General features: G+C 54.2%; 1 protein-coding gene across 1 annotated transcript in view; it reads left to right on the plus strand.

Moving 5' to 3' along the window:
• Positions 1 to 26,797, plus strand: part of EML6 (EMAP like 6) — a 143,447-nt gene that overhangs the window by 104,822 nt on the left and 11,828 nt on the right. The window contains exons 27-29 of the mRNA XM_075536039.1: positions 7,584 to 7,785; positions 7,870 to 7,996; positions 24,844 to 24,922. Of these exons, the coding sequence (XP_075392154.1) occupies positions 7,584 to 7,785; positions 7,870 to 7,996; positions 24,844 to 24,922 (408 nt within the window). The remainder of the gene's footprint in view (positions 1 to 7,583; positions 7,786 to 7,869; positions 7,997 to 24,843; positions 24,923 to 26,797) is intronic.

Consider the following 26,797-nt stretch of genomic DNA (forward strand, 5'->3'; position numbering starts at 1 on the left):
TTACACCTCTCTTCCTCGGGGATGGCTGTTCCTGGGTTTTGACACCGGCTCGTCTGCGTGTCGCATAGATGGGGTTGCGGGTATCCCATCCTTTATTATGAGAATTGGTGCCAGTTCGTCTCTGAATATGTGATAGAATTTGCCAATGAAGCCACTTGATTTTCTTTGGTATTTTTTTCTGTTTTGTTTTCTTTACAATCTCTTCGAGTTTGTCTATTCAAATTTTCTACCTCAGATAGTTTGGGCAGGTAAAATGTCTCTAGACATTTGCCTATTTCTCATTAAAAAACCAACACTGACCCCATGGGATCAATTCTGACTCACAGCTGTCCTATAGGACAGCATGGAGCTGCTCCCGTGGGTTTCCAAGACTAGCTCTTTAGAGGAGGAGGAGAAGGCCTCTGCTTTCTCCCAAGAAGTGGCTGGTGGTTTTGAATTGCTGGCCTTGTGGTTAGTCACCCAGTGGGCGACCCACTACACCTCCAGGGCTCTTGCGCTTCTCAGTAGATTCTCCATGTGTGGCGTACGTTCTTCGTCGCATTCTGTTAGCATTTTTATTTCAGTCAGGTCTGCTGGCATATCATCTATTTCACTTCCTCTTCGTGTTGTTCCACCTTTCCCTCCTTCTCTCTGTGAAATCCGGCAGCACTGTCTCAATTTTATTAGCCCTTTCCAGGAACCAACTTCTAGTCTTGTCGATTCTTTCCATTGTTTCTATTTTCGGTGTCATTTATTCCTGCTGAAATCCTTATCATTTCCCATTTTGTGGTGATTGTGTGTCCCCAGCCCCATGGTTGGCAGTTCAAAACTGTCAGCAGCTCTGCAGGAGAAAGGCTGGGCTTTCTACTCCCATCAACAATATAGGCTTGGAAGCCCACAGGAAATCCCTATGAGCCAGCATCAACTCGATGGCAGGGAGTTCTTGTTTAGTGCCTGCTGTGTGGCAGAAAGACAAGACAGTCTGCTCTTGTGAAGGTGCACAGGCTCGGAGCCCTGTGGAGCAGTCCACTCTGTCCTTTGTATTGCTCATCACTGTGCAATGTCTTCCTGGACTCTTTTGCCTTAAAGTCTTGTTGTTTTTTTAAAGAAATTGATATCGCTCCCGCTCCTGTTTCATTGCAATTTTTCTAGCCTTTGATTTTAGCTTATTTTTTTCGTGTTGAAGATACATCTTTTGTGTACTGCATATTGGTGCATCCTGTTTTCATGTCCATTCAACTACTCTTTATTCAGTATACTTATTAATAGGTATGAATTTATGGCTGTCACTTTGGTGGTATGTGTGTGTGTGTGGTGTGTGTGTGTGACTGGTGATCTGTTTGTTGGCTGTCACTCTGGTGTGTGTGTGGTGTGTATGTATATGTGGTGTGTGTGTGTGTGTGGTGTGTGTGTGTGTGTGTGTGTGTGGTGTGTGTGTGTGACTGGTGATCTGTTTGTTGGCTGTCACTCTGGTGTGTTTGTGGTGTGTGTGTGGTGTGTGTGTGTGTGTGTGTGTGTGTGTGTGTGAGAGACTGGTGATCTGTTTGTTGGCTGTCACTCTGGTGTGTGGTGTGTGTGTGTGTGTGTGTGTGTGTGGTGTGTGTGACTGGTGAGCTCCTTGTTGAATGTATTTTTCTGCAAAGAGTTCTTCATTATAGGTTGTCTAGTCATTTTCTTTGTTGCTTTTTTAAGCGTTTGAGATAAGACTTCACAGTTTTATTCTTTTTTTAATTTTAGTGAGAAATTATGTTCCTTTTCTTTGATGTCACCTGCAATTTGTTATTATCTTCCAAATTAAAGCAGTCCGTTCTGTCTTGGTGGCGCCTTGTAGTTCTCCTTTTGCTCTGTCGCTGTCGTTTACAGATGGACACCTCTGCTGCCCTGCTCTCCATCTTGTAGGCTCGTGTGTTTGTTTTTGATACTTCTACAGCTGTGCTGATTTCGGAGCCCGGCTGTCATGCGCCTCCCATTTGAGTCTTGTCTGCTGTTGCTGGCTCGCTAGCTGAAACACCTGCCTTAGCATTTCTTGCAAGCCCGGTCTGGTTTTCACAGATGGCCCTAATTTCGGTTATCAGGGAAGGTCATGATTTCGGCATTGTCTTTAAGGACCATATTGCTAGATGGATCATTGTTCTTTCAAGGTCTGATGACCGCGTACAGCATCTTTTGCATTTGTGTTACTGGACTCCTTTCCAGGGAACGTTTGTTTCGGGAAGTATTATTCTGATATGTATTAGGGTTTCTTTAAGAGAAGCCCTAATTGGGGTGTGTTGATCTTCCTGACTGCATATTTTCTCATGTTTCTTGCAATTAGGGAAGTTTTCTTTTGCAGTGAAGTAGAATCACAGGCTCTCTGCCCATAGTTTGTGCAACTCCCACCCAGTCAAATAAGGGGTAGAGGATGGGTCAGTTCTGCTGGTCTACTCTAACTCAGGATTGGTCCGTTCTGCTGGTCTGCTACGTGTAAAAGTCAGCAATCTCAGAATCGGGAAGAGAATCCTTCAGCCATCGAGGAAGAAGAACCACTGGTGGGGCAGAGGAGCGTCAGCAGAGGCACCAGAAGCTGAGACCATGAGACACGGTAATGGGCTCCCTGCCCACGGATTGACGCGAGCTGAGAGCCTTTGGGCGAGAGGCTGGCCTCTAGTGGGGGCCTTTGGGCATCTATTAGCACTCAAGGAGCTTTGTCACGCTTACCCAAGAGGGCAGAGGCCAAGGGGCCGAGGCTGAGGATCAGAGAAATGTGCCTGCTGCATAACTGAGAAGAGGTGCTGCTACCATTTACAAGAGGGCTGTATCCTAAGGTTTTCTGATCCTGACTTGTTACCTTAAACTCCCACGATCGCGAGTATTGCCTGTGTGACCACGGAAGTGGATTATCAAAGCCCAAAGAGAAGGAGAGAGCACTAGGAAAGACGTTGATGTTGGAATAGCATTGAGGACGTGTGGTGACAGGTGTGGCTAGATTGGGTCACTGGCTCCCAAATGACCTCTGGTTGTGGGATAGGGGTACCACTGTGATCCTGGGCACGCACAGCTGATTGTCTGGTTCCTGTTCTCATTGGAAGGCTGGTGGCAATAACTTTAAATGCCCACCCAGGGCCAGTTGGAAGTCACTCCCCTTGTTCGTGGTTTCTGTTTGGTCTCTTCCTCTTATTGGTATCCCAGCTACTCCTTTATCCATTCCTTTGATGCCCTGGGTCCCAGGACTGTTAGATTTGTTTCACTTGGTCTCTTGAGTCTAATATAGACAGTAGGGACAGTAGATTTGCCTAGTCTGCCACTTAGAGCCTTTACCGGTTTATGGGCTTCTACAAGTAAAACATATGTACAGTAAATACAGACACACTTGCCCTATTTGATGAGTTTTCATAAACTTACACCCAAACATCATCATGCCCCCTTTTCACATTGCCAACCAAACCCTGTGCGGCGGGCGGGGGGGGTGCTGTTGGTTTCAGGTTGGACTGCTAGTCATTCTAGTCGAAACCGGTGGAAGCCCACCAGCTGGTCTGCAAAAGAAAGATGAGGGGCTGTGTTCTCCCAGAAAGATGTAACACTTCAGAAACCTGGTACAGACAGGGTGACTGTGAGTCAGAACTGACTCAATGGCCATGAGTTGGTTTGGTCTGCGGTGAGAAAGAGCTCGATGGCGCCTGGATCGGGTGCAGACACCAAGTAGATATCGGGCCCCCACTAGAGGCAGTGTTGTTGTTGAGTGCTATCGAGTTCGTGGCAACTCGCAGTGGCCCGTGTACAACAGACTGAAGCACCCCTGGTGCCCACCGTCCCCCAGCTGTTGTGATGCTGGATTGTCACGGCCCCTGTGTCGCATCCCTTGTTGCAGGTCCTCCTCTCCTTCGTTGCCCATCTCCTTCACCAAGCACAACGTCCTCTCCCAGGCCTGCTCTTTCCTGCGGGAGACGCAGTCTGCGCCCCCTTGCTGCTGTCCTTCTCCCAGGACGGGGTGTTGATTCTGTTGGCAAGAGTCTTCGCCAGCTCCATCGTCCCAGTGCCTCGATGCCTCTGGCTCGTCCTCATTCGGAGCCCCACCCCCACATGCCTATAAGGCACTTGAAAACACAATGGATGGGGTCAGGCACACCTCAGTCCTGAAAGTGGCCACCTTGCTTGGCAGCACTGTAGAGAGGTCTTGTGCAGCAGCTGACCCACTGCAGTGTGACATTCGATGTCGTGACGGCCACTTCTGCAAGCTTCGATTGTGGATCTAAGCTGAGGAAATCCTTGACATCAGTCTTTGCTCTATTGATCTTAATGGCCCCTGTTGGTCCAGTTGTGAGGATTTTGATCTTGACGTTGGATCCGTACTGAGGGCTGCAATCTGATCTTCATCAGCAAGGGCTTCAGGTTGTCCTCACTCTCAGCAAGCAGGGTGGCATCATCTGCACATCACAGGCTGTTCAAAAGCATTCCCCCAATTCTAGTGTCACATTTTTCTTCAAAATAACCAGCTTCTCGGGTTATGTACTCAGCATAAAGATTGAATACGTGTCGTGAGAGGATACAACCCTTGTGGGGTACCAGCCCCCACAATAGAATGGGTCCAAGGGGCTGTTGTGTCATTGAGGGGTAAAATGAAAGACATCAGACGAGATCAAGCCTGCAAGTGCTGACCTCCGGGAGCGCCATGACTTCAGGAGAGAGAGAATATTCTGTTTACAACCAAGCCCCCTAATATAGGTAAACACATAGGTAACAAAGTGGGGTGTACCCTAACCCTAAAGGTCCCTGAGTACACAGGAGGAGTGGCCTAACTCCAGTGCCTGGGGCAGGTAAGGGGGAGTGGCTCAAAGCTGAGAGAGCAATAGCACGTGTCTGCTCCTATAGCTAAACTGCTGGCTACATAGCAATCAGCCGAGTGCTTATAAGAGGTGACTTTAATGTAGCACTAATATGGGAGGAGGATGTAGTAGGGAACAATATTAATGATGAGAATGTGATTGGGCCTCACCTCCAACTCACAAGGGTGAAGGCCTCCCTCCACCCCAGGAAACCAGCCTGCCGGGCTCCTTAACATCTGAGAATAAAGGGTTTGCCAGTCTCTTTCTTCTGGGCAGCAGCTGGGCCTTCCCTGGAGCAGAGGCCGTGCTTTCCACCTGCAAGGTCTGGAGGCCCCTCTGCTGGAAGAGTCACGGCTGCATTGAGTAGCTGCAGCCGCCCAGAGCCTGCTTCCCTTTCTCTGCCTCTGACGGCCTCCCCCCACCCCCAAGATTCCATTTTGTGTGCTTCCCTCCGATCCCTTGCAGACATTCGGCATTCCCTCTTAGGAATGTTGTGAAAGGTATTTCACAAGGTCTTTGACTCTCTCCCCCTCAAAAGACTTGCTTGTGTTTGTGGTGGATCTGGCAGGGGTGGGAGGACGGGAGCTCCTTAGCCCTCTGCTCCCACACCTTCTGGGGCCCACAAGAGCACACCACCCTGGGCTGCACATGGAAAAGCCCCAGAGGGCCTCCTGGAAATGCCCATAGCCCCTTGAGCTTGAGAGCTCTGCTCGAGGAGGGAGTATTTCCAGGTGCTGTGCTGTGGGGATCAGCTCCCCCTGGGGCACAGCTGACCAGGGCGACCTCAAAGTCGCACATTTCCTGGGTCACTGCCTTCCTGGGTCACCGTCCTATGCCTGCTTCCTTCCGCCTCAGTCCTGGGTTTAGGTTGTCCTCGCCCTCTGGAAGCCTCTGATCAGTTATTTACCCAAGTTTTCATCTGCGACACCCACGGGAGAGTTTCCACCTTGCCGGAGGGAGTGGCCTCTGTAAAGGTCTCCCGCTGGAGCTGTTTCTGCCAGGCTGTGGCTCAGTGCTCGGACGTGGAAGCTAGTGTCCAGTGCCAACTCTGGCCCTGGCCCATCGGGCCTGCCCTGGCGCTGGCTCCCTCCCACCCTGCCTCCATCCTCCCTGCCTGGAGATGAGGTGTCCACGGCGCCTGCACACACCACTCTGGAAAGCTTCCAGAGCTCACCAGTGCACTGGGTCGACCCTTACCTGGTTTTATCTGTGGTCATTTTGTTTGCCGTCAATGTTAATGTCTTTGTTATAAAGCGGTGGCTTGGACTTTTCAGGTTGGACAGTGTATCCAGAGCCCCTGGCTAAAGCTCTTGTGTTTCTTTCAAACCCCCACTTGCTCTGACATCGCCAGGCCTGTGGTACAAACGCCACTGGAGGGGGGGGGTGCGCGGGGAGGGGGTGCTGGAGAGATGCTTGTGATGTCAGCTGTTATCCAGATTCACAACCAGGACGTCACCGCAGACGCCTGTGGGACAACACACTCGGCACTTCAGAGAACTGGAAAAAAGCGTTCATGTGACCGTTTTGTTGGGGGTCAGGGAGCCGAACCCCACTCCCTGTGTGAGGACACGCCCATGTGTGCCTCGGGGGAAACGCCTGCCCGCCCGCCCCGTGCCCTGTGTGTGTGCATGGCTGTTCCCAAGGCCTCGTGTCGCACTGCGTGTTTGCAGTGCCTTCTGGCACAGTGGTGGCCAGCATCCTGCTGTCCCGCGGGCTTGTCACACACCAGCTGCCTTCCTAGACAGACGGTCCCGTCTGGGAGCGCTGTGCCCTGCGGAAGTTGGAGTACCAGCACCACAGCCACAGGCACGGCCCTGCGGTGGGACGACTCCATTAGCTGAAAACTCGGGGGACCCATCGCCTTGGAGTTGATTCCAACACGTGTGCCGGTGTGTCTGAGACTGAGCGCCAGTCTCCCCAGGCTGCTGACAGCAGGCTCTGCGCTGGTCACTGAGTGCAAACCACAAGCTTGGGCCAGGGCCTTTTGCTATTAGTTGCCTTTGTGTCGGTTCATGGGGACCCACACGTGCAGTGGACAACTGCCTCCCACATGTGTGGTGTAGGACCGTCTCAGGGAGCCCAAACGTGTGGTGGACAACTGCCTCCCACATGTGTGGTGTAGGACTGTCTCAGGGAGCCCACACGTGCAGTGGACAACTGCCTCCCACGTGTGTGGTGTAGGACTGTCTCAGGGACCCACACGTGCAGTGGACAACTGCCTCCCACATGTGTGGTGTAGGACCGTCTCAGGGAGCCCACACGTGTGGTGGACAACTGCCTCCCACGTGTGTGGTATAGGACTGTCTCAGGGAGCCCACACGTGCAGTGGACAACTGCCTCCCACGTGTGTGGTATAGGACTGTCTCAGGGAGCCCACACGTGCAGTGGACAACTGCCTCCCACGTGTGTGGTGTAGGACCGTCTCAGGGAGCCCACACGTGCAGTGGACAGTTGGCTCAGAGGCTGCGACCTTAGGAAGGCAGGTTCCGACCTCCTTCTGGGTTTGGATAGCCAGCCTTTCCATTCCCGGTCCAGCTGCTGACTGCGTGTCGTGCAAGGACTCCTTACACTGCCTGAGGTCCCCGGAGCAGGTCCCGTAGTCTCACATTTGATGCACACTTTACGACGCCTGTGTGCTGAGGACTACCTTTACAGAGGACCGGTTAGCCAGGGTCAGGCACAGCTTTAGAACAAAAGGCGCCCAGGCGTGCTCCCCTAAGACGTGTGTTCCGTAAGCCTGCAAGGCGACGGCCAGTCCCCGGGAGGAGCCCCTGAGGAAGCAGGTCCCGGTTTGTGTTGCAGGGCCAGCACGCCAGGTTCAAGAAGTACGTGGGGCACAGCGCCCACGTGACCAACGTCAGGTGGCTGCACAACGACTCGGTGCTGCTCACAGTCGGCGGGGCCGACACGGCCCTGATGATCTGGACTCGGGAGTTTGTGGGGACCCAGGAGAGCAAGCTGGTGGACAGCGAGGAGTCAGACACGGATGCGGAGGAGGACGGAGGTGAGCCCCGCCCGCACCCTCTCCCCTGCCCCTCCCCGGGCAGCCACTTCAAACCCGCCCACTCGGATCTCTCTGTGGTTGGAGGCTACGACAGCGACGTCGCCCGTGAGAAGGCCATCGATTACACCACCAAGATCTACGCTGTGAGCATCAGGGACATGCAGGGCACCAAGCCGCACCAGCAGCTGAAAGAAGCCTCCGTGGAAGAGAGGTAGGGTGCTGCGCGTGCACGAGAGAGAGAGAGAGAGAGAGAGAGAGAGAGAGAGAGAGAGAGAGAGAGAGAGAGAGAGAGAGAGAGGAAGACCAGGCCTCTAACTGCACCAGAGGGCCTTGTCCTTTTCCCTCCTCGGTAGCCAGATGGGCCTCTCTGCCCCCACAAATGGTGACAGCCTCCGAGCACACAGGACCTGCTCTACCCTGTCCTGTAGGGTCGCTGGGTGTCGGCAGGGGCTCGAGCGATGGCACTGAGTTTGGTTTCTGGTGGGGTCTAAGTAGAGTTGACCGGCACATGTCTGCTGGGCAGAATTGCCCACTGACCCCGGTGGGTGGCAAGGTGAGTCGCACTTTGTAGAAGCCGGCTGTGGATCCTGACTTGGGTGCACATGACATGTGGTTCGGCTTGGCCAGCAAGGATCTCAGGAGAGCCCCAGGACCATCGGGAGGGGGCGAGCTGAGAGGAAAGGGGAGCTTGCTGGCCGGCGGGAGGGAGGGCAGGCTCCCCAGGTCACACAGGAATCCTGGGAGCCATGGAAATGCCCTGTGCCCTGTAACCTGCTTACAGTCGGTCTGGTAGTTAGGCAACGCCAGGCCCACAGGAACAGATGGTGCTGCCATGCTCGCGCTGCTTACAAAGAGGGTTTCGTGCTTACAAAGAGACCTTTTGATACGCCATTCGAACGAGGGATAGGCACATTCTCCTTTCTTTGAAGGAATAAACCCTCTTATTGATGGCCATTTCTTACTGTGCATATGTGAACTCTGGGAGGGTCGATACTGAATAAAAACTCTGGAATCTGAAGAGAATCCGCAGGTCCCAAATGTTCTCACCCTCAGCTGTAGATTCTCACACTGAGGTGGGTTCACTGCTCACAGTGTGCGCTGCCCTGGGCCTGGAGTGCGCGCTGCCCCGGGCCTGGAGTGCGCGCTGCCCCGGGCCTGGAGTGTGCGCTACCCTTGGCCTGGAGTGCGCTGCCCCGGGCCTGGAGTGTGCGCTACCCTTGGCCTGGAGTGCGCTGCCCCGGGCCTGGAGTGTGCGCTACCCTTGGCCTGGAGTGCGCTGCCCCGGGCCTGAAGTGCGCTGCCCCGGGCCTGGGGTGCGCGCTGCCCCGGGCCTGGAGTGCGCTGCCCCTGGCCTGGGGTGCGCTGCCCCGGGCCTGGGGTGCGCTGCCCCGGGCCTGGAGTGTGTGCTGTGTGATTACTGCCTCCTTCACGCTTCCTCAGCGCTCGCTGCCTCATCATCAGGCCGATCCAGGGCCGACTCGCAGCGACCCTACAGAACTCACAGCGCCGCCCCTGTGGGTTTCTGAAACCGGACGTCTTCACTGGCGCTGGAAGCCTCGTCTTCCTGCAGTACAGGCTGGTGGTTTCGAACTCCTGACCTTGCAGTTAGCAGCCCAACGCATCGTCCACTATGCCAGCAGGGCTCCTTTGCCTCTCTCTGGTCGGGGGAAGTTAGGCACAAGAAACCAAAGTGTCCGTTACTCTAGCAAGATGTCCGTGCTAGAGATTAAAGTGAGCTGGATTCGATGGTGGGTGAGCCCCCAGACCCGCAGCCCGCCCGCATGCCTCTGCTGGGTGTTCACAGGAGCACTGGGAGTTCGCTTTCAACCGAAACAAGAGCAATGAGGGAGATCTGTCTGCAGTGCGGCTCTCTGTGGCCATCAGAGTTGGTGACCGTTCCCAGGAGAAAACGATGTAAAAGAACTTAGCTCTAAATTTCAGGAAAACTGCCCCAAAGTACTTCAGTACATGATGAATTGACCTCCCACCCAAATAATCCACTCAAAAACTTGGCTTGGATTAAGCATTCTTTGGGGAGAAGGGGGGTGTTGCCTAACACTTCCGACTTCACGAGGTCTTATGTAATGACTTGCCTTGGCTTTTGTTCCAAGGACGTTCTGGCTGATTTCCCAGCCCGGTGGTGCTTTCTGCTATGATCCAAACCAGCCCCTGAGACAGAGCCCTCTAGCCAGATTCCTCGTTCTTAACCACTGCGCTGCCTTCTCACCTAAAACTGGCTCCTCGTACTGTTTCTGAAGGCACTCACTCGGTGGCACCCTGGGTGCACGCTGGGCTGCTCATTGTAGAGTTGGCAGTTCAAAGCCAGCAGCTTCTCCTCAGGAGGAAGACGGGGCTCTCTGCTGCTGTCCTCCTGTCCTGTAGTGCTCCATGAGATGGAAGAGACTCCACGGTAGTGTTTGTTCGTTTTTGTTTTACATGTGCCTCCTTCACTCTTGGTTCTCTCTGGGCGAGTCTGCAAATCTTGCCTGCCTGACTTAGGAAGAGGCGGAGCAGAAAGGGTGCAGAGGGCCCCCAGAAACCTTGTGTGCCTTCAAAGTCGGAATTCTGAAGCTGCCTCATTTTCTTTTTTTTTTTTAATGGAAGTGGAATTATTTATTAACACTTTAATTTCTAAGTCTTCTGATTATTTGTGAATTTCATCAAAGATCATCTAGATTTTATCTTCTATGAATTGTCTCTTTGTGTCTTTGTTGTAGAAGAAGTTTTTACAAGTTCTTTATAAATTCTAGATGCTAATTATCAGTTATATGTGTCTAGGTTAGCTGCCTCATTTTCTATGGGACATTTACCATAGCTGGGCATTTCCAGGGTTGCCCCTCCCTTCTTACAAAAAGAAAACACAAACAAGAAAGATGCCGCTGGTACCCTGAGCAGTTCCTGTCCCCCGGTTGCTATGTGGTGAATGGCAGCTCAGAGCAACCGCTGACCGTGGCAGCGAGCAGGCTTCCCGGGAGGCGGGGCCCCCTCTTCCTCTTTCTTATCCGGCAGCTCATGGTGCCAACCGCCTCTCATCAGCCACGGAGCCAGACAGGCTCCTTACGAGGTGGTAGAGGCAGGCATTTCAGTGTTTTGAACAACATCATGCACAGTGGGGTGTAGTTAAGAATATGTGCCATTTAAATACGGGGCTCAGAGGACTAAGCAAGCCTTTTCTCTGAAGAGCCCGGGCTCACTTAGAAAGCCCAGACAACACAGTCCCCACAGGGGCTGTCAGCAGGAAAGCGGGCCAGCTGCACGGCATGCTGGGAGCAGAGCAGCCCACACCCGGCAGGGGTGACTAGCAAGGAGGGTCTGACACAGCCGCTCCATGGGAGCCAGGCCTCGCCAGTCCGTCTAGGGATGCCGGACTCCAGAAATCCGGGACTGTAGGCAGCCTCTAAACCACAGAAGCAAGAAAGCGGGGGCCAGGCAAGGTGGGGCGTCCAGAGATTTGTGAGGAAGCTGGGTACGAGATGGACGGTGGGGTAGGACTCGATGTTGGGGCCGGCAGGACAACAGGCCAGGCAGCCACGCCTCTGTCCTCAGCTGGGCACACAACAGGGCTCTCTGGACTGTGGTGCCCGGGGGTGGGAGAGGCAGGTAGCGACAGTGGCCACCAGGAGCCTGGGGCTCGAGAACAGTCATCCTGTCAGTCAATGGTGGCAGAACCTAGCCCTGCTGACCACTGGGCGCCACACTGTCTTGGACAGCCGGCTCTTCCAGGCCTTGACTTCACTGTGCCCTGGGGTTCTGACCTGCAAACCACTATCCGCACCATGAATCAGCCCCGACTCAGAGCAACCCTGTGGGACGGGAGGGCTGTCCTGTGGGAGCAGAAAGCCTGGTCTTTCTCTCGCGGAGCAGTAGATGGTTTAGAACTGCTGGCCTTGCTGAGAGCAGCCCAGCGTCATATCCGCTCTCCTGCAAGTACCTGAGTATGTGTTTTTGGAACCTGGGCCAGCGGGCTCGTCAGTAAGATCAGTGGGCACTAAGCACTCAGGCCTGAAAACCCCGCTTGGAGGGACCTGGTTGCCTAGCCCCAGTGTTCCAGGCAGGCCCAGCTTCCTCCCCACCTCTGAGGGCAGTCAGAAACACCATGAAAGCAGCATCTGTCACAGGGAGGACAAAGGCCCGGTAGGCAGCTGCAGGTTCCGTGGCAGACCCTGGTTAAGCAATTGAACTTGTAATTGACAAAGTCGTCAGTCAGACGCTGCTGGTGGGCTTGCACATCACTTTGAGGCTTCTTTCCATGCTGCTTGGTGCATCTTTAATACATGGTGCATTCTGATCCTTACAGGGGTCTCCCAGGATTCTGGTCACCTGCTTCTGCTATGCATGTCCCCGGGACCTGGCCACACTAACGAACCGTGTGTGGTCAGTCCTGCTGCTCCTCTGCACCTTGTGGCAGGTGTGGGGCTGATGAAAGCCATGGCACCCTCTCAGAATTCAGAACCTGTGCTTCCAGACTCCCCCAGGACCCCCGGGGCCTGCCTTTATCCACAGCGCCCTGCATGTGGTCCTGGTCAGAGCCCCCCGCTTCCCCCCAGCCTCCCTGTGTTCTGAGCCCCGACACGGAGGGCCTCCTTGTGCTCAGCCTGCAGGGTCCTCATCCCATGTGGGCTCCCAGTGGTGACTGTTCTCATCATCCGTAAAGGTGACGTGATGACGTGACAACCCACTGCCGTCCAGTCAATTCCCGCTCATCACCACCCGCTACAGAGTTCCCAAGGCTGGGGGAAGACTGTCTTCCTCTTTGTCGCTGCTCCCCTACTTTACCAAGTACGATGTCCTTCCCAGTGCGTCTTTCTCCCGATACCATGTCCAGAGCATGGGCGACAGTCTCACTAGCCGCACTTCTAAGGAATGTTCTGGTTGTACTTCCGCCACTACAGTTCATTCTTTCGGCGATCCGTCGCATATCCAATAGTCTTTGCCTTATGAGCCCTGTTGGGCTGCTAACCATAAGATCAGCAGTTCAAAACCACCAGCCACTTTCTACTCCCACTAACCCTTACCGTCACACACACCCACAGGGGCAGTCCTACCCTGCCCCGTAGGGTCGCTCTGAGTTGGCAGTGAGGCCCTCTGATGTAAATGTGCCCATTCTTGCCCGCCTCCCCCCAGAGCTTGCCGGCATAGGGCCCGTCGGGAGTGCTCCCGGCCTCACGTGACTCCTTCGCTCCTGATGCTTCCCATGGACCCTCTCCCTGGATTTGCCCAAAGCCACGCATTCTTGATTTCTTGAGGGCTGCCGTTGAGAGTCGACTTTGTTCTGCTTGTCAGGGTGTTGTTTGTTGGTCTCTTCACACTGTATGACTGAAGACAGCAGTCTTTGTTCTTCGCCAGGAAGTGCTGCCAGGCCTGAGGGTTTTCAGCAAGCCAGGTGGGTCATCTGCCTGTCATCGATGGCCAATGAGCTTACCTCTGCTGCCGATGCCAAAACTTTATTAATCTTTCTTTTGATGTGTTGATTCTCGGCTAGCGACATATAGGACATCTAGTATCTGAGATAGAGTTTCATGAAATTGGTTGATAATTAAAGGAAGAACCTAAGTCTTTGAAATTCGACCTTCACTCTCTGTGTGCCTTGAAAGGGAGTCCTTGAGGAGACAGATGTCAGCAGGGGTGAGAGCCAGTGGGACTGGGGCCCCACCAGAGTAGCAACCCATAAGGGAAAGGCCAGGTGGACAATAGCCTTGTCGGAGAGGACCGCCTGCTGGGCTGAGAGCTGAAGGAGAGGGCTGGCAGTAACCCATCTGAGTCCGGCAGGTGAGGAAGTGTCGGGGCATAAAGGCCCCATCCTCTCTCCTTTCTCCCTCTGAGCTTCCACCGGTGTCTCCCGTGATCCCGTCAGAAGCTACAGGACAAGAGCGCCCATGGATCATCCCTGGGGACCAGCTCCACAGGACACCGAGCGAGATGGAGGAGAGGGAAGAGGAGGTCTGCAGGGGCACCCATAAAACAATCAGGATCACCCTCACCTCATTGTTTGGGCTTTCTTTTTTTATTGGTTTATTTGGGTTTTGTCTTCCCAGTGGAGGTGTCGTGGTTATGGAATTGGGCTGCGATCTGCAAGGTCAGCAGTTCAAAACCGCCCGCCAGTCCTCAGGAGAAAGATAGGGTTTTCTATTCCAGAGGCTTCATCCGTGCAGGGACCCTGCACAGGGATTTTGGACTCTGCTGTCATCCTTCTGGAAAAGCCAGATGTTGATAGTCTCCGCTCTGCCACCATTCCCTCCGGCAGCCGTGGGTTTCATGTTGAACACTCCGGACCGCACAGACGGGCGTGCTTCTACGGTGTGGACTTGGGTGACGCCACGCTGCGAGGACGGTTTGAAGACCAGCCTGTAAGACTTCAGGGGCTCTTCTCTGTGATGGCCGGGCCCCATCTAGCTGCTTCACCACACTGCGACAGCACCATATGGCCAGGGATTGTTTCGCGAGGGCGAGTGTCCAGTGGGGCCATGTCTAAGAACTAGTTGTCTTTAGGGGTGGCCTACACTTAAGTGTGAGCCCAGATCCACTCCTGTGTCTGTGATTTACATATGGCTCTGGTTCACGTTATAGACAGGGAACGTGATCGATAGATAACCCATCCTCCTGGGCGTGAGGTCATTCTATTGATAGTGCCATGCACGTAGCTAATGGTATAGAATTTAAAACACTGTAGAGAAAAGGAAATTATACGTGTATAGGCCAGCTTCAGACCTCAGTACATGAATCGTTGGTTTGTACAAAGTAAGCACTTCAGTAACTGGACACCGTTTACACGAACAGTTGTAAACAGTTGGTGATAGGGCAAAACTTTCAAAGACCCACATTCAGAAAGGCAGAACCATGCCTAGCAGACTAATACCTGCTTCACGGTCTTTAGAAAGGGCGCAGTCATGCCCCCAGTGTGCGATGTGGTTGGATGTCTTCCTACTGCAGCCTGGGGGGCCAGGTTCGGTCGTTTATTTGTGACTGTCCCATCGCCTCTCCTCCTGCGCTGTTACTATTAACCGTCTGCACAGCGGATGATAATAGTAGAAACTCTCACTTTATGTATTCAGGTGGAACGTGCACTGAGGCAAAAACGTGGCTCTATCAGGGCACGATGCAGAGTACACACAGGTTTAACTCTCTGGTGGATAGTGGCTTACAGCCATCTGCCCGTCCTTATTTTTCTACCGAGACACGGTGGTTAGGACACGGCCGCTTTCACGCAGCGCCGAGCCAACGTGCTCTGGGTCTCCAAGCCTCATTGCCGACTATGGACACGGCATTTGGGGCTTTAATGATCTTTTCTATCCATCTTTGTGACATTGTTTTACTTTTACACCCTCTGACTGAAGGAAGGAGAGATTCAACCTACTCCCCACACCTCGCCTCGTAAACTGTGCCATTTATAGCCACAAATCGAAATCCCCAAGTGACCCGGAGTACACTCTTTCCTCCCTCAGGAAGGCCTTGAGCTTCTGCCCGGCTGTTTACTTCTCTCAAGCCAGGAAAGGCATTCCTTTAAAAAAAGAGTCTGCAGTAGAAAAGTTGATTTTCTCACTTCAATTTTACAGTTGTGACGGTCAGTGTGACTTACCTGTGAACTGGGCTCACTGTGGACATTGGGGGTTACGCCTCGGGCTCTAGCCACAAGGTTAGCAGTTTGAAACCACCAGCCGCTCTGCGGAATAAAGCTGAGGCTGTCGACTCTTGTGAAGATGCTCTGCCTCAGACACCCACAGAGGCCGCTTCGCTCCGTGCCGTAGGTCTCTGGATCCAAACTGACTCAACGCAAGAATTTAACCTTTGTAGGTCTTCGGGGGTGTTTTCTTAAAGATATCTTAAACGTGGTAGCTCTGGTTACTAGTTTTTAGATACAGGGGGCTTCAAAAATTCCATTCTCTTTTAATTCTACTTTTCCACAAAAATTGTAAACCCCCTTGTACACATGCACCCCTCGTGGATCACCATGGTCGGGTTCCAAAGAGCAGGCTGTTACTTGAAGGTCAACATTGTCCTCCTGTTGCTGTCGAGGCAAAAAATAGATGTGTGCCCCAGATTCTACCAGCTGAGAAAACGGGGTGCGGGTCACACCTGACCCCTCTGGCTACACAAGGGAGAAGAAGAATCCACCGCCACCCTGCCCAAGGATGGTTCCCAGGAGAAAGAAGTCAGACGCTCCCCCACCCTCTGACACCAACTGCCTCTCCCAAGGCCCTCTCCTCCCCTTCCAGGTCAATCCAGTGCTCCGTCCGCACAGGGAGCACTCTCAGCCAGTGCTCAGTGCCACGTGGCTCGTTGGGAAAGCTAACAGTTTCCCAGGGAATCATCCAAAAGCAGAAGGGACACGGTGGTTTAGCGCACAGCACCTTTTCTCTGCCATGCTGGCAGGCATGGCCGTGACCTCTGCCCACATGCTCCCTTAGCCGCTGCCTCTCAGGCAAGGCTGCAAAGGCTCCTTTGTGCTGATTGATGGCCCAGATGCACCTCAGTCTGCAAACCAGCTTCCCGCCCGAGGCGCTCCCCTTGATTTGGTCTGGGCTAGGAAGTGTGCCACTTTGCCTATGACCTTGGCACCGCTCCTCTACTCTATCTCGGGTCTGCGTGCGTCAGCCTCTGCTGCCTCTGCTACTTCGGCCAGGGATCTAGCACTCACTCCACCGGCAATCTCTGGTCTGATTTCTCAGGTGACTCACTCTGAGATCCAGCAGGTTGGCAAAACTGGCAGTTCAAAACCACCAGCCGTTCTCTGAACTTTCTACTCCCTTAGACAGCTGCCGTCTAGGAAACCAAAGGGTCGACATGCTTTGGCATCTACTTGGTGGGAGAAAGAGAGAGAGAGAGAGAGAGAGAGAGAGAGAGAGAGAGAGAGAGATCTCTCATGCCCTCGCCCAGGCATTGAGTGGGAGTTACAAAGATTATGGAGGGAAGAATCGTACCAAGTAACCCCATTTCCCCAGACTTGTCTAGGTAACATGTACACACGATCATACCTTCTAGTAATATGTTTTGAGAAGAAACTTTTTTATACATGTTTATCGATCAAGTTTTAGATCTTAGTTTAAGCTCTATATAATCAGTAAGATATTAAGATGTTTATGTAATAAATAAACCTGCAGAAGTTAAAGCCTGCCAAAGGTGGGAACCTGTCAGAGAATGAAAACTTAAATATAAACCACCACATGGTGAGCGCCGGAAATACAGTGACTACACCGTGTGAAGGGGGGAGAAGTGTGAGACTCAGAAACACAACGCAGTTCTCACAGATTCTAGTTTTCACAGGCCTCACTGTATTTATTGATGGACGGGTGTGTGGATGGATAGATGAATAGATAGAGGTTGTTTTTAAACAACAACAAACTGGCTCATACACTTGTGGCGGCCTAGGAAGTCCACCCATTTGTGAAGCCAAGAACCAGGTTGGGGATTCCATAGGCTTCTGTACCCCAATCTGTAGGTCAGGTGGTAGGAGGAGCGAAGGATTTCTGGTGAATTTATCAGCTGGAGGTGGAACATGTCTCACGGAGAGACTCCATTGTAGCTCTTAGAACCTGCAACCAGTGGGTTGAGGCCAACCCCATTATTAGATTGGAAGGTGATCACTTTACTTAAGGCCCATGATCCAATCATACGTGGTGACTTCCCAACAGGACCTGGACTAGTATGTGACCAGTTGGGCCTCACAGCTGGGCACGCGGACCGTAAGAACGATCGCAAGGCACAGGGGACCAGGGCACTCCCCTGGCTGCCGTAGACGTCCTGTCATGGGTGGGTGAGCCCCGGGCACAGGAGCATGCGACCCCGGCCGGTCCTGCACCCCCACACAGTGTCCCTGTGCCGGAGCCCATGGTTGCAGCCGTGGGGTCCATCCAGCTCCCTGGGGGGCTCCCTCCCATCGCTGCCCCTCCACTTTACCTAGTGGGAGGCCCTCGTTGTCCTGTTGAGGAGGCAGGACGTCTTCGCAGGAAGGGGCAATCGGGTGTGGCCCCTTTAAACCATGCTAGTGGGCGGGTGGGTTTGGAGGGCCAGGGTCCCCTGAGGGTGCGCTCCAAGCACAGTACCCTCCTCTCTAATCAGCCCTTCCAAACCCCACTCTTGGGGTGTTCCCCTCATGTTTGCCATCTTCTGCCTCTCCGAGTTCCTGTCACTTATCAACTTCCATTCTCCAAGGGGCTCCAGCCCCAGCCCCAGCCCCCACTGTGGTTGTGGGTCACATCAGCCCCCGAGCCCCTAGCTCACTCAGGGACATAACCTTGGGATGGCCGTGCCTCGTGTGCCTGATCCTCGCCCCCAGTAAGACGCCCAGTGCCCATGGCTATCTTGCCAACTACCCCTGGGCCTTCTTACCACTCTGTCGTCCCACTCCTGTCTTCAGTTCATTCTCTCTGCAGTTGGTCGGTCGGGCGTCTCTTCCTCCCCGGTGCAGCCCCTCACCCCTCTGCTCTTGGCGATGACCTTTCTGGTTGCCTTCATTGGGGAAGGAGAAGCCCTTGTAAGCACACCCCGTCCTGACCCAGCTCTCTCCTCTTCCTTTCCCCAGGGGTCATCCTCTCCTCCTTCCTGTCCCTCAGAGGACCATGCTCCCTCAGCGGCGGCTGACCCAGCCCCCCATCCACTCCCCACCCTGCTCCCTGGCCGCCTCCATTCTCCTCTCTCGGGTCTGCAGTCTCGATCTCGGCCACGTCCCGCCCACACCGACCTCCATTCTCCTCTCGCTCAGCTCCCTGACCGTCTCTGGTCTGATCTCGCTCACTTTCCGTCCTACTTTCCCCCTCCCACCTTCCTCCTCCAGACTCCTCAGAGCCTCTCCTGTTTGGATCCTCGCTTTGTAAGCATCTCATCTCTCAAGGCGGGGGCTCTTTCGATGTGGTGGTCACTGTGTGTGCATAAGAGGGTCTTCTGCCACCAAGTCGACCCCTCTCTGTCTGCCATTTATTTTATAGTTTCGTTGGCACATAATCCACGTATCACAGGTTTTGACAGTTAACCATATCAAAGGGTAATCGTACAATCGTTATCTCGATCAATGGTAGAACTTTTTCTTCTTTTTAATTTTTTTCATGTTTTAATCACTTTTAAAATGGGCTAGTCCGTCCTAGCGCTCCCGCCCCCTCTTTCCGTCTTTGTCTTCTCTCTCTCCACTCTGTGGGCCTGCTGGCTGTCTCGTGCCAACCCTTCTGTCTCCCAGAGCACCTCTGCCACACGGAGACAGACTGCAAGCCAGATAGGTGGTTCTCTAAGGCCACGATAGAAAAGTTCAAACAAACAGTGGAATTCACTTTATTAAGCCTAATACACCAATGATACAATCCTTACAGTACATAGTCCATATAAAAGTATTGAATTTTTTATAGTCTTTAACCTCCCTGGCGATAATCGCAAGTGTGGCTCGGGGTACATGTTACTGTGAGAAGCAGTAACCCCGAGCCGCACTCGGGGTTACACTGCAGAGAAGTCGCTTATCTGCTCCCAGGTGTCCTCCGCTGTGATCGCAGAGCCATCTGACTCCTCTCTGACTCCTCGTTCCCTTCCATTCTCTGCGTGCAGTGTCACTGTGCAGGCACGGAAGTGGACGGGAAATTCAAACCTGCAAGTGTAAAAGAGACATAAACACACACAAACAGTGATACAGTGTAACCTGTGAGGATTACATTGTATCAAAGCAAATCACCTCAGATTTGTCCCTAGATGTCTCCAGTGCCTTGCCTGCCCTTTCACTGTCATTTGGAAAATTTTTTGCCTGGAAATTTTTTGTCCATGGCATCCAAAAAGTGTCACTTTAGCACAAGAGGAGTTTTAGACCAGATAAATGACAGCGACAGTGATTTAGAATTACTCAGAGAATTTTGTATTAAAGATGATCATACCTAGAATGTCTACTAGAGATACTAAAATGAGTAATTTCTTAAGAATTACAGGCCTATAATATAAAACAACAAAATTTATGCAAAACAATGTACCACTTTGGGTACAAAATTACTGACATAATTGGACTGCCAGGGAGGTTAAAACTAGGTTTAGGATCTTCAGAATCCAGTGTGCAGCTTACAGTGACAGCACATCTGAGTTTGGAGTGGCCACGGCTCAAATGCCCAGCAGTGCACGGCCGGTGACTGCCCTGTTGGAAAGCTTAGCTCTCCTCTCCCTCGCTTTTTTGAGACAAGCTCTTAGGGTCCACCTCCCATCCCCCCAAGTATTCCTTCTTGGTGCCCCACCTCTGCATCCTCCCCCAGCCACTCTCGCCAGTTGGTCCTTAGGATTTCACTTTTCTTTCCTCTTTTCCACCTACACCCGATCTCTGATTAAGCTCACATCCCACCCATCACCTGACAATCTCCCCCCCTTCACCCCTTCCCTCCCAGGTGGACCCCCAACCCACAGATGTCCACATCTTATTGTACCCAAACTAGATGCCCACCTTCCCCATGAGTCTTCTCCTCGGGCCATGGTGCCACATGGCGTTAGCTCGGACTGCATGTCCTCCTGCACCCCTCCAGCCAATCAGTCTCCAGGCCTCATGAAGCTGTTCTGACGTCCACAGGCAGCGCTCAGCCTTCCCCGCTCGCCCTTGGAGAACCGCAGCAGTTTCTCCACTCCTTGCCCCATGTACTCCCAGTGCCCCCTCCCCATCCTCCGCGCCTCCATCCTCCGCCCAGATCACGTGCTGCTCCCCTCAGATGGCCAACTCTGGACCCACCCCCACTGTGAAAGGAGTCTTCAGGACGGCGGGCTTTCTTTGTGCGCTGGTTCTCCTGCCTGCCCACCTGCTCTCAACTCCACTCTGCCGTCGCGTAGCTCCAGAGATGGTCCCGGGAGACACCGAAGCACCTTGAACAGAATCCAGTGCCTCTTCCGTTGGGGGCAGAGTACCAGGGCTTTGGAGACTGTTCCTAAACTTGGACCTCACCTAGAGCAATAGCTCAGAATCTCTCTCCCTCGTTAAAACCTGTCGATCTTTGGAAGTCAGATGAACGTCAAGGTGTTTTAACCCAGAGGAACACACAAGTGCAGGAACAGAGTTCTGTCCAGATCAGGCAGATCCCACAGCCCTGAAGTCCTTCCCTGGTGGGGTCCATCTTGTTGGCAGACAATTTTGAAACAGCCTTCGGGCTGTGGACTGGGTCCCACCTAAAACCAGGGCCCAGGGTCGCTGCCTTTCCCAACAAAGGGTGAGGACTTGGAGCAGCATCTGGCACAAGTGGGGAGAGGGCAAGGGCATTTTAAACATCATCTGACTACGTAAACTGGAAGCTGCTTCAGACACACATGTCTTGGCTAAGTGGAGCTGAGTCTCTCCACAGCCAGCCCACTCTTTATCAAGATTGTGCAGAAGGGCTTTCTCGTGCAGGCTTTTTTTTCTGGACACACACGTACACACGTCCCGCCGGCTCTCATGTTGTATCTCCTTGGCTTGTGACTGGCTTTCAACTTCCTCCTCCGTCATTCCAGAAGCCTTGGCTCTGAACACTCTCCTGTGTCGCTCACGTCACCCCATATACTGCTCCACCTGCCTCTGCCAGCCAGCATCTCAGGGAGGGATAAGAGGGGCAAAAGCCAGGCAGTGGTCACCCCTCAGGCCTCTGGGAGGTGAGAGCCTGTGTCCTGAAAACACTTCACCCAGTGGCTGGAGAGTAGGCTGACAGCAGTTTGGTCCTGCCCACAGAATGTGCTGGCCATTCTGTTCAGAGGGACAGGGCTTACTGGGCCGGTGGGGGGCGGGAGGGGGGGCGGGTTGTCAGCAGCCTTCAGCCCCACAGCAGGAGCAGGGCTGCCCCATGACTCAACGCCGAGCCACATACTTGAGTCCAGGGCCCCTCCTTGGGTTTCCTCCTCCACCTTCTTCTCCTTCTCCTTCTCCTCCACCTCCTGCAGAACGTCTCCTGGTCTCATGCCTGTCGGCTCCCTCTCTCCTGATGACCCGCTCCTGTGCCCTGCCAGGTGCCGTCCTGCAGCCTGCTGCCCACTGGTCTGCCCAAGTCCCTTCAAAAGCCTGCAGTCTCCCCAGGAAGTCCCTATGTCTCCCTGCTCCTCCCACTACCCCGTCCCCAACCCTGCAGCCCCCAGCTCTCAACCTTCAGGGCCTCCTTGCCAATCCTCAGTGGCGCTCCCCCCTCCCATCATGTGCCAACTGGGCACAACCAGCTAGATACCATTACTGGGATGAAAAAGGAGACAGTGTCCCCATGCCTGGGGCTCGTTCCCACCTCGGCAGGGCTTTTCGGACTCATTGCCATTGGCGTCTGAATCCGGGCAGATTTAGATCCGGTGAAAACTGGGAAAGCCTCCCTCCCGAGCTTGGCTGAGTTTGACATTTTTGGCAGCTCTTCCCACGTCTGAGGTTGTGAGTGCTGTTTATAGCCTCCTGAAAAGAAACCTTTAATACTTGTATTGTGTTTTAACTTGCTTTCCTATGGAGGCAGGGAATTGTCAAGTAAGTATGCACTCGGGGGCCGCCAGGGGTCCGGTGCCCACAGGCACTGAGCATCATGCAGAATATACGGCGGCACACACCGGGGCCCTGGCCATCGCTGAATTAACTGCAATGCAGGTCCCTTCCTTCTGCCCTCCTCCCCTTCTGAAGCAATGCAGCCGCCAAACGTGTGCTTGTGAATGTCCACTGAATTGCTCAGAGGTGCCTTTACTTCTCCGTTTCTGAACTAAAGCCCAAGTGGAAAAATACAATGAGAAAAGCACCCTGCGAGCTCTGTGTGTATCTATATACAACCTGATGTATATAGAAGAGCCTCGTGTCCATGTGTGTATGCATCTCCTACCCACGTGCACGGTGTGAGAGCCCCATAGGATGCAGCCTTTGGTATAATACCACGTATTATACAGCCTGTGTGTGTCTGGAAACGGAGCCCTGTGCTTAGTCTCCACACCATACTGTACAGTCCTGCCGGAACTCTAGTGTGCCCCCTGCCCTCCTATCAGACCCTGGCTTGCCCCCGTCCCACCCCTCCACATCCGAAGGGAAAAGAAGAGGCCCACAGATTTCAGGTGAAAGCCCCACTGAGAGACGAGAGAGCAGATGTCCCAGGAGCGATCATTAATGCAAAGGAAGTATCTCATGGCAAGAGCCCGCCCCCCCAGTGTGCCCCATTTGGCGGCAGTGACGTCAGCCGGGGGCAGTGTTTCTATGGAGATGGAGCTCCCCATTCTTGCACGGTGACTGTGATGCCCTGTGGTCCATTATCTTAGCATCACATAGCCTGCTTGGGTTGAGGGTTTCTGAGACAATAAGGCCCCCGTTCTCTTCCCCCCATGCTCTCAAATGCTCGCATGCACACGCACACACACTTGTGCACACATGTGCAAAGACACACATGTACACACACGCATGCACACATGCCAGGCCGCACACAAATTCTCAAGGCCACACACATGCCAGGCTGTACACACACATACACACACATACACACATGCAAGAACACATACTCAGGGACACACAGGCATGCACACACACAAATGCACATACATGCAAGGACACATACGTGAGCATGCACACACACATGCCAGGCTGCACACACACAAGGACATGCACATACACATGCATACACATATGCAAGGACACACAGGCATGCACACACATGCCAGGACACACATGCGAGCATGCACACACACATGCCAGGCTGCACACACACAAGGACACGCACATACACATATGCAAGGACACACAGGCATGCACACACACAAATGCACACGCATGCAAGGACACATGCATGATGGAGCACGCACACACACACACGGCACACCAGCAGGCAAGAAACGCTCCGATCATTTGCCTCCATTAGCAAGGAGCCAGCCTTGACTGGGAATCCACACCCCCTGCAGGATGTCTGTCCAGGCCCAGGTTGTTGCCTTCTGACAAAGACCCTCTCTAAGGAGCCGAGGCCGGGCACAGTCTGTAGGCGTATTAGTGCAGAGCTTGTCCAAGACACCCACCCTGGAAGGGGCTTTCTGGACGCGCAGATGGGCGCACCCCATGATGTTTGTGTCCGCCTATACCAGCATGTCGTGAAGCATGTATGTGCCACACAGGACGCCTGCTGCTGGGGCAGCTGTGCATGAGGGGGGTGCTGACACCACTCCAACATGTACTGAGTGTCTCCCTTGCCTTTGTTTGCTGCTTCCAAGGGGATCCAGGTAATCTAACCTCTTTGCTTCTCCTCAGAAGGATCACTCCTGGCCGGGGGGCTGGCTTCCCTCCACCCAGCCTAGAGCTCCTGGTCTCTGAGCAGCCTGACCCTAGAGAGCCCATCACCCATTACTGAGAACCAGCCTCATCAGAGAGGAACCCACCAGGACTTAATTAAATGTGGGAAGGTGACCAAACCTCCCCAAGACTGACCCCGAAGCCTGGGACGGAATGAGAGTGAGAGGCACTAGTGCCTTCCCCTCTTGCCCACCCAACCCATCACCCTTGCTGTGTGCGACAGAAAGCCTCTCGCCTCTGCCCCAGGACACGTAGAGCCTGGACCCAGGGACCCAGCTGACACCGGGCATCTCGCCCCTGGACCCAGGGACCCATCTCACACCCGGTCATCTGGACCCAGGGACCCAGATCACACCCAGGCATCTCGCCCCTAGACTCAGGGACCCATCTCACACCTGGGCATCTCTCCCTTGGACCCAGGGACCCATCTCACACCCAGGCATCTCTCCCCTGGACTCAGGGACCTGCCTCACCCCTGGGCATCTCTCCCCTGGACTCAGGGACCTGCCTCACACCCGGGCATCTCACCCCTGGACCCAGGGACCCATCTCACCCCTGGGCATCGCTCCCCTGGACTCAGGGACACGCTTGGTAGCTGTGGGACTTGGAGCAGTGCTGCCCAGCTCCTCCTCCTGCCGAGCCCTCTGTAGTTCCAAAAGAAGCGCCCGTGGGATCCCCGCAGCATACAGGTGCCGGAAGGGTCCTGGGTCCCCTGAGTCTGGGGTGTCCAGGCCTGGTGGAGTGGGCCATTCCTGTCAGGGGTGACTTTCCTGGTGGCAGGGGACAGGACAGAATCAACCCAGGTGCGGGATCTCCTCCGCCTGCAGTTCAACACGGTGCTTTCTTCGGCCGCTCTGTCCCAGGCCCCCGGTCAGCCGAGCAGCTCCGCAGCCGGAGAAGCTACAGAGGAACAGCATCGCCAAGAAGAAGCAGCTGGTTGAGGTAAGGACCGGAGAGCCTTGGCCTTCGCCTGACAGGAAACCCACCTGGTGCCTCACAGACACTCCATGCAAGCCCACAGAGATCGTGCCTGCCTCTTGTCCCCACGCCCTTCTGCATGCTCATGCCCCACACCCCCATCCCAGTGACCAGAACCACATCAGGGAACCATAGTCCTCCCCCACCCCAAAGCCCACACCGGGTCCTGTTGATGCTATTCTGAAATGAATGTAGCATCAAACCCGCCCCCCCCCCCACCTTTCCAATGCTGGGCCCTCAGCATCCCTGGCGTGGACAAGAAAGAGGGGGAGACAGAGAAAGACACAGCGAGGAAGGGGTCCTGTTGCCCCACTGTCTCCAATGCTCCGTGGGCAGGCAGTCACCATACCCCTATCTATTAATTTCATACCAGCCGCACAGCCTCCTGTCAACATCCCCACTGTGCAGGCTGGTATGGTACTTCCTTGTAGGCTTTGTTGTTTCTTAGCTAGATGGCCGCCTGATTGTCTCCAAGCCTTTAAGACCCCTGATGCTATACCATTTGATAGCCGGGCACCATCAGTTTTGTTTGCTTAGGTCCAGTTCCCAAGCTTTAACCCCTCCCCTGCCAAGCTCATCCGCTGAGATTCTCCACTGCCACTCCCACCTGAAACCCTTTATGGTCTCTGAGGCTCTGCTGTGGACTTGCCAGCCCTGTATTTGTGTCTCCCCTGCTTAGAAGACCCTACCCATGTGCAGTCCCTCTGGTGCTCTACCCAATAGCCCCTGTCCCACGCTACTGCCGCCCCGCCCCACTACACTTACAGGCTCACCAAGAACCAGAAAACCCACCTTTGAGAATTATATTGAATCCAAAACCAAATCAAGCCCTCCCCACCCCCATCGATTCTGACTCAGTGACCCTGTAGGACATATTATGACCCTCCATGGGGGTCCCGAAGCTCCTGGGGTCCCAAAGCTTCCAGCTTTATGGAAACAGACGGCCGGGTGTTTCTCCCATGGGTGCCGAGGGGGGTCGCAGCACCAACCTTTTAGCCGGCCGCCCCACACGGAGCCTGCTGCCACACCACAGGGTGTATGTATTGAGGAGCTGCATCCTGGACACAGCACAGGCCAGGAAAGACATGATGCAGGCACGGGGAAGCCACCCTGCACCGAGATGGCCACTCCCCAGCCCACCGAGGCCACGTGGGTCTGTTGCCCGAGGTTCCCTGTTCCCCAAGTCAGATTGAGAGGTGTGGCCCTCCTGTGGGACCAGGGCCGCCGCGGCGCTTGGGTTGACCGCTTGCAGTGAACCCAGCCATGCCTATCAGCATCCCAGCTTCCTCGGGGAGACACTCTGGCCACCCCGGGTGGGGTCAGTCCCCAGAACCTATTATAGTCCTTGTTTGTGGACAGTTCCTCGGGAGAGAGGCTGAGGGGCTGGGTTCAGGGTGGATGGGGGCTTTCCAAGGCTGGGTTTTTAAAGAGGAGAGCATCAGCCGGGCAACCTCCTGTCCTGTGGACTAAATGGATGAGTAGTTGGGACCCCAGGGCGCAGGAGGAAGTGTCAGGGGTGCCCGCGTGACACGACAGGTCTTGATGAGAACGCGCCATGGTGCCCAGCCGGTTTGATCTGGTTCAGCCATCCGTTTGCTTTGGAGAGCAGACAGACGGGCAGAAGCAGAAATTAGGGAGGGAATCCCGTCTGCCAGCACCGAGCCTGGAGCTCAGGGGGCTCAGGGGCTCGGGGGCTCGACCGTGCCGTGGAGGGCCTAGCACTGGTCTTCGTCACCTCAGGGGAGACGGGAGGAGAGAGGCTGTCAACGCAGACCAATATGGCGTTCCTCTTGCTCTTTTAAAGCCAGCGTCGGGCCACAGAATGAGCATGGCCCAGCG

The sequence above is a fragment of the Tenrec ecaudatus genome, chromosome 17 (assembly GCF_050624435.1).
Source record: "Tenrec ecaudatus isolate mTenEca1 chromosome 17, mTenEca1.hap1, whole genome shotgun sequence".
Lineage (NCBI taxonomy): Eukaryota > Metazoa > Chordata > Mammalia > Afrosoricida > Tenrecidae > Tenrec > Tenrec ecaudatus.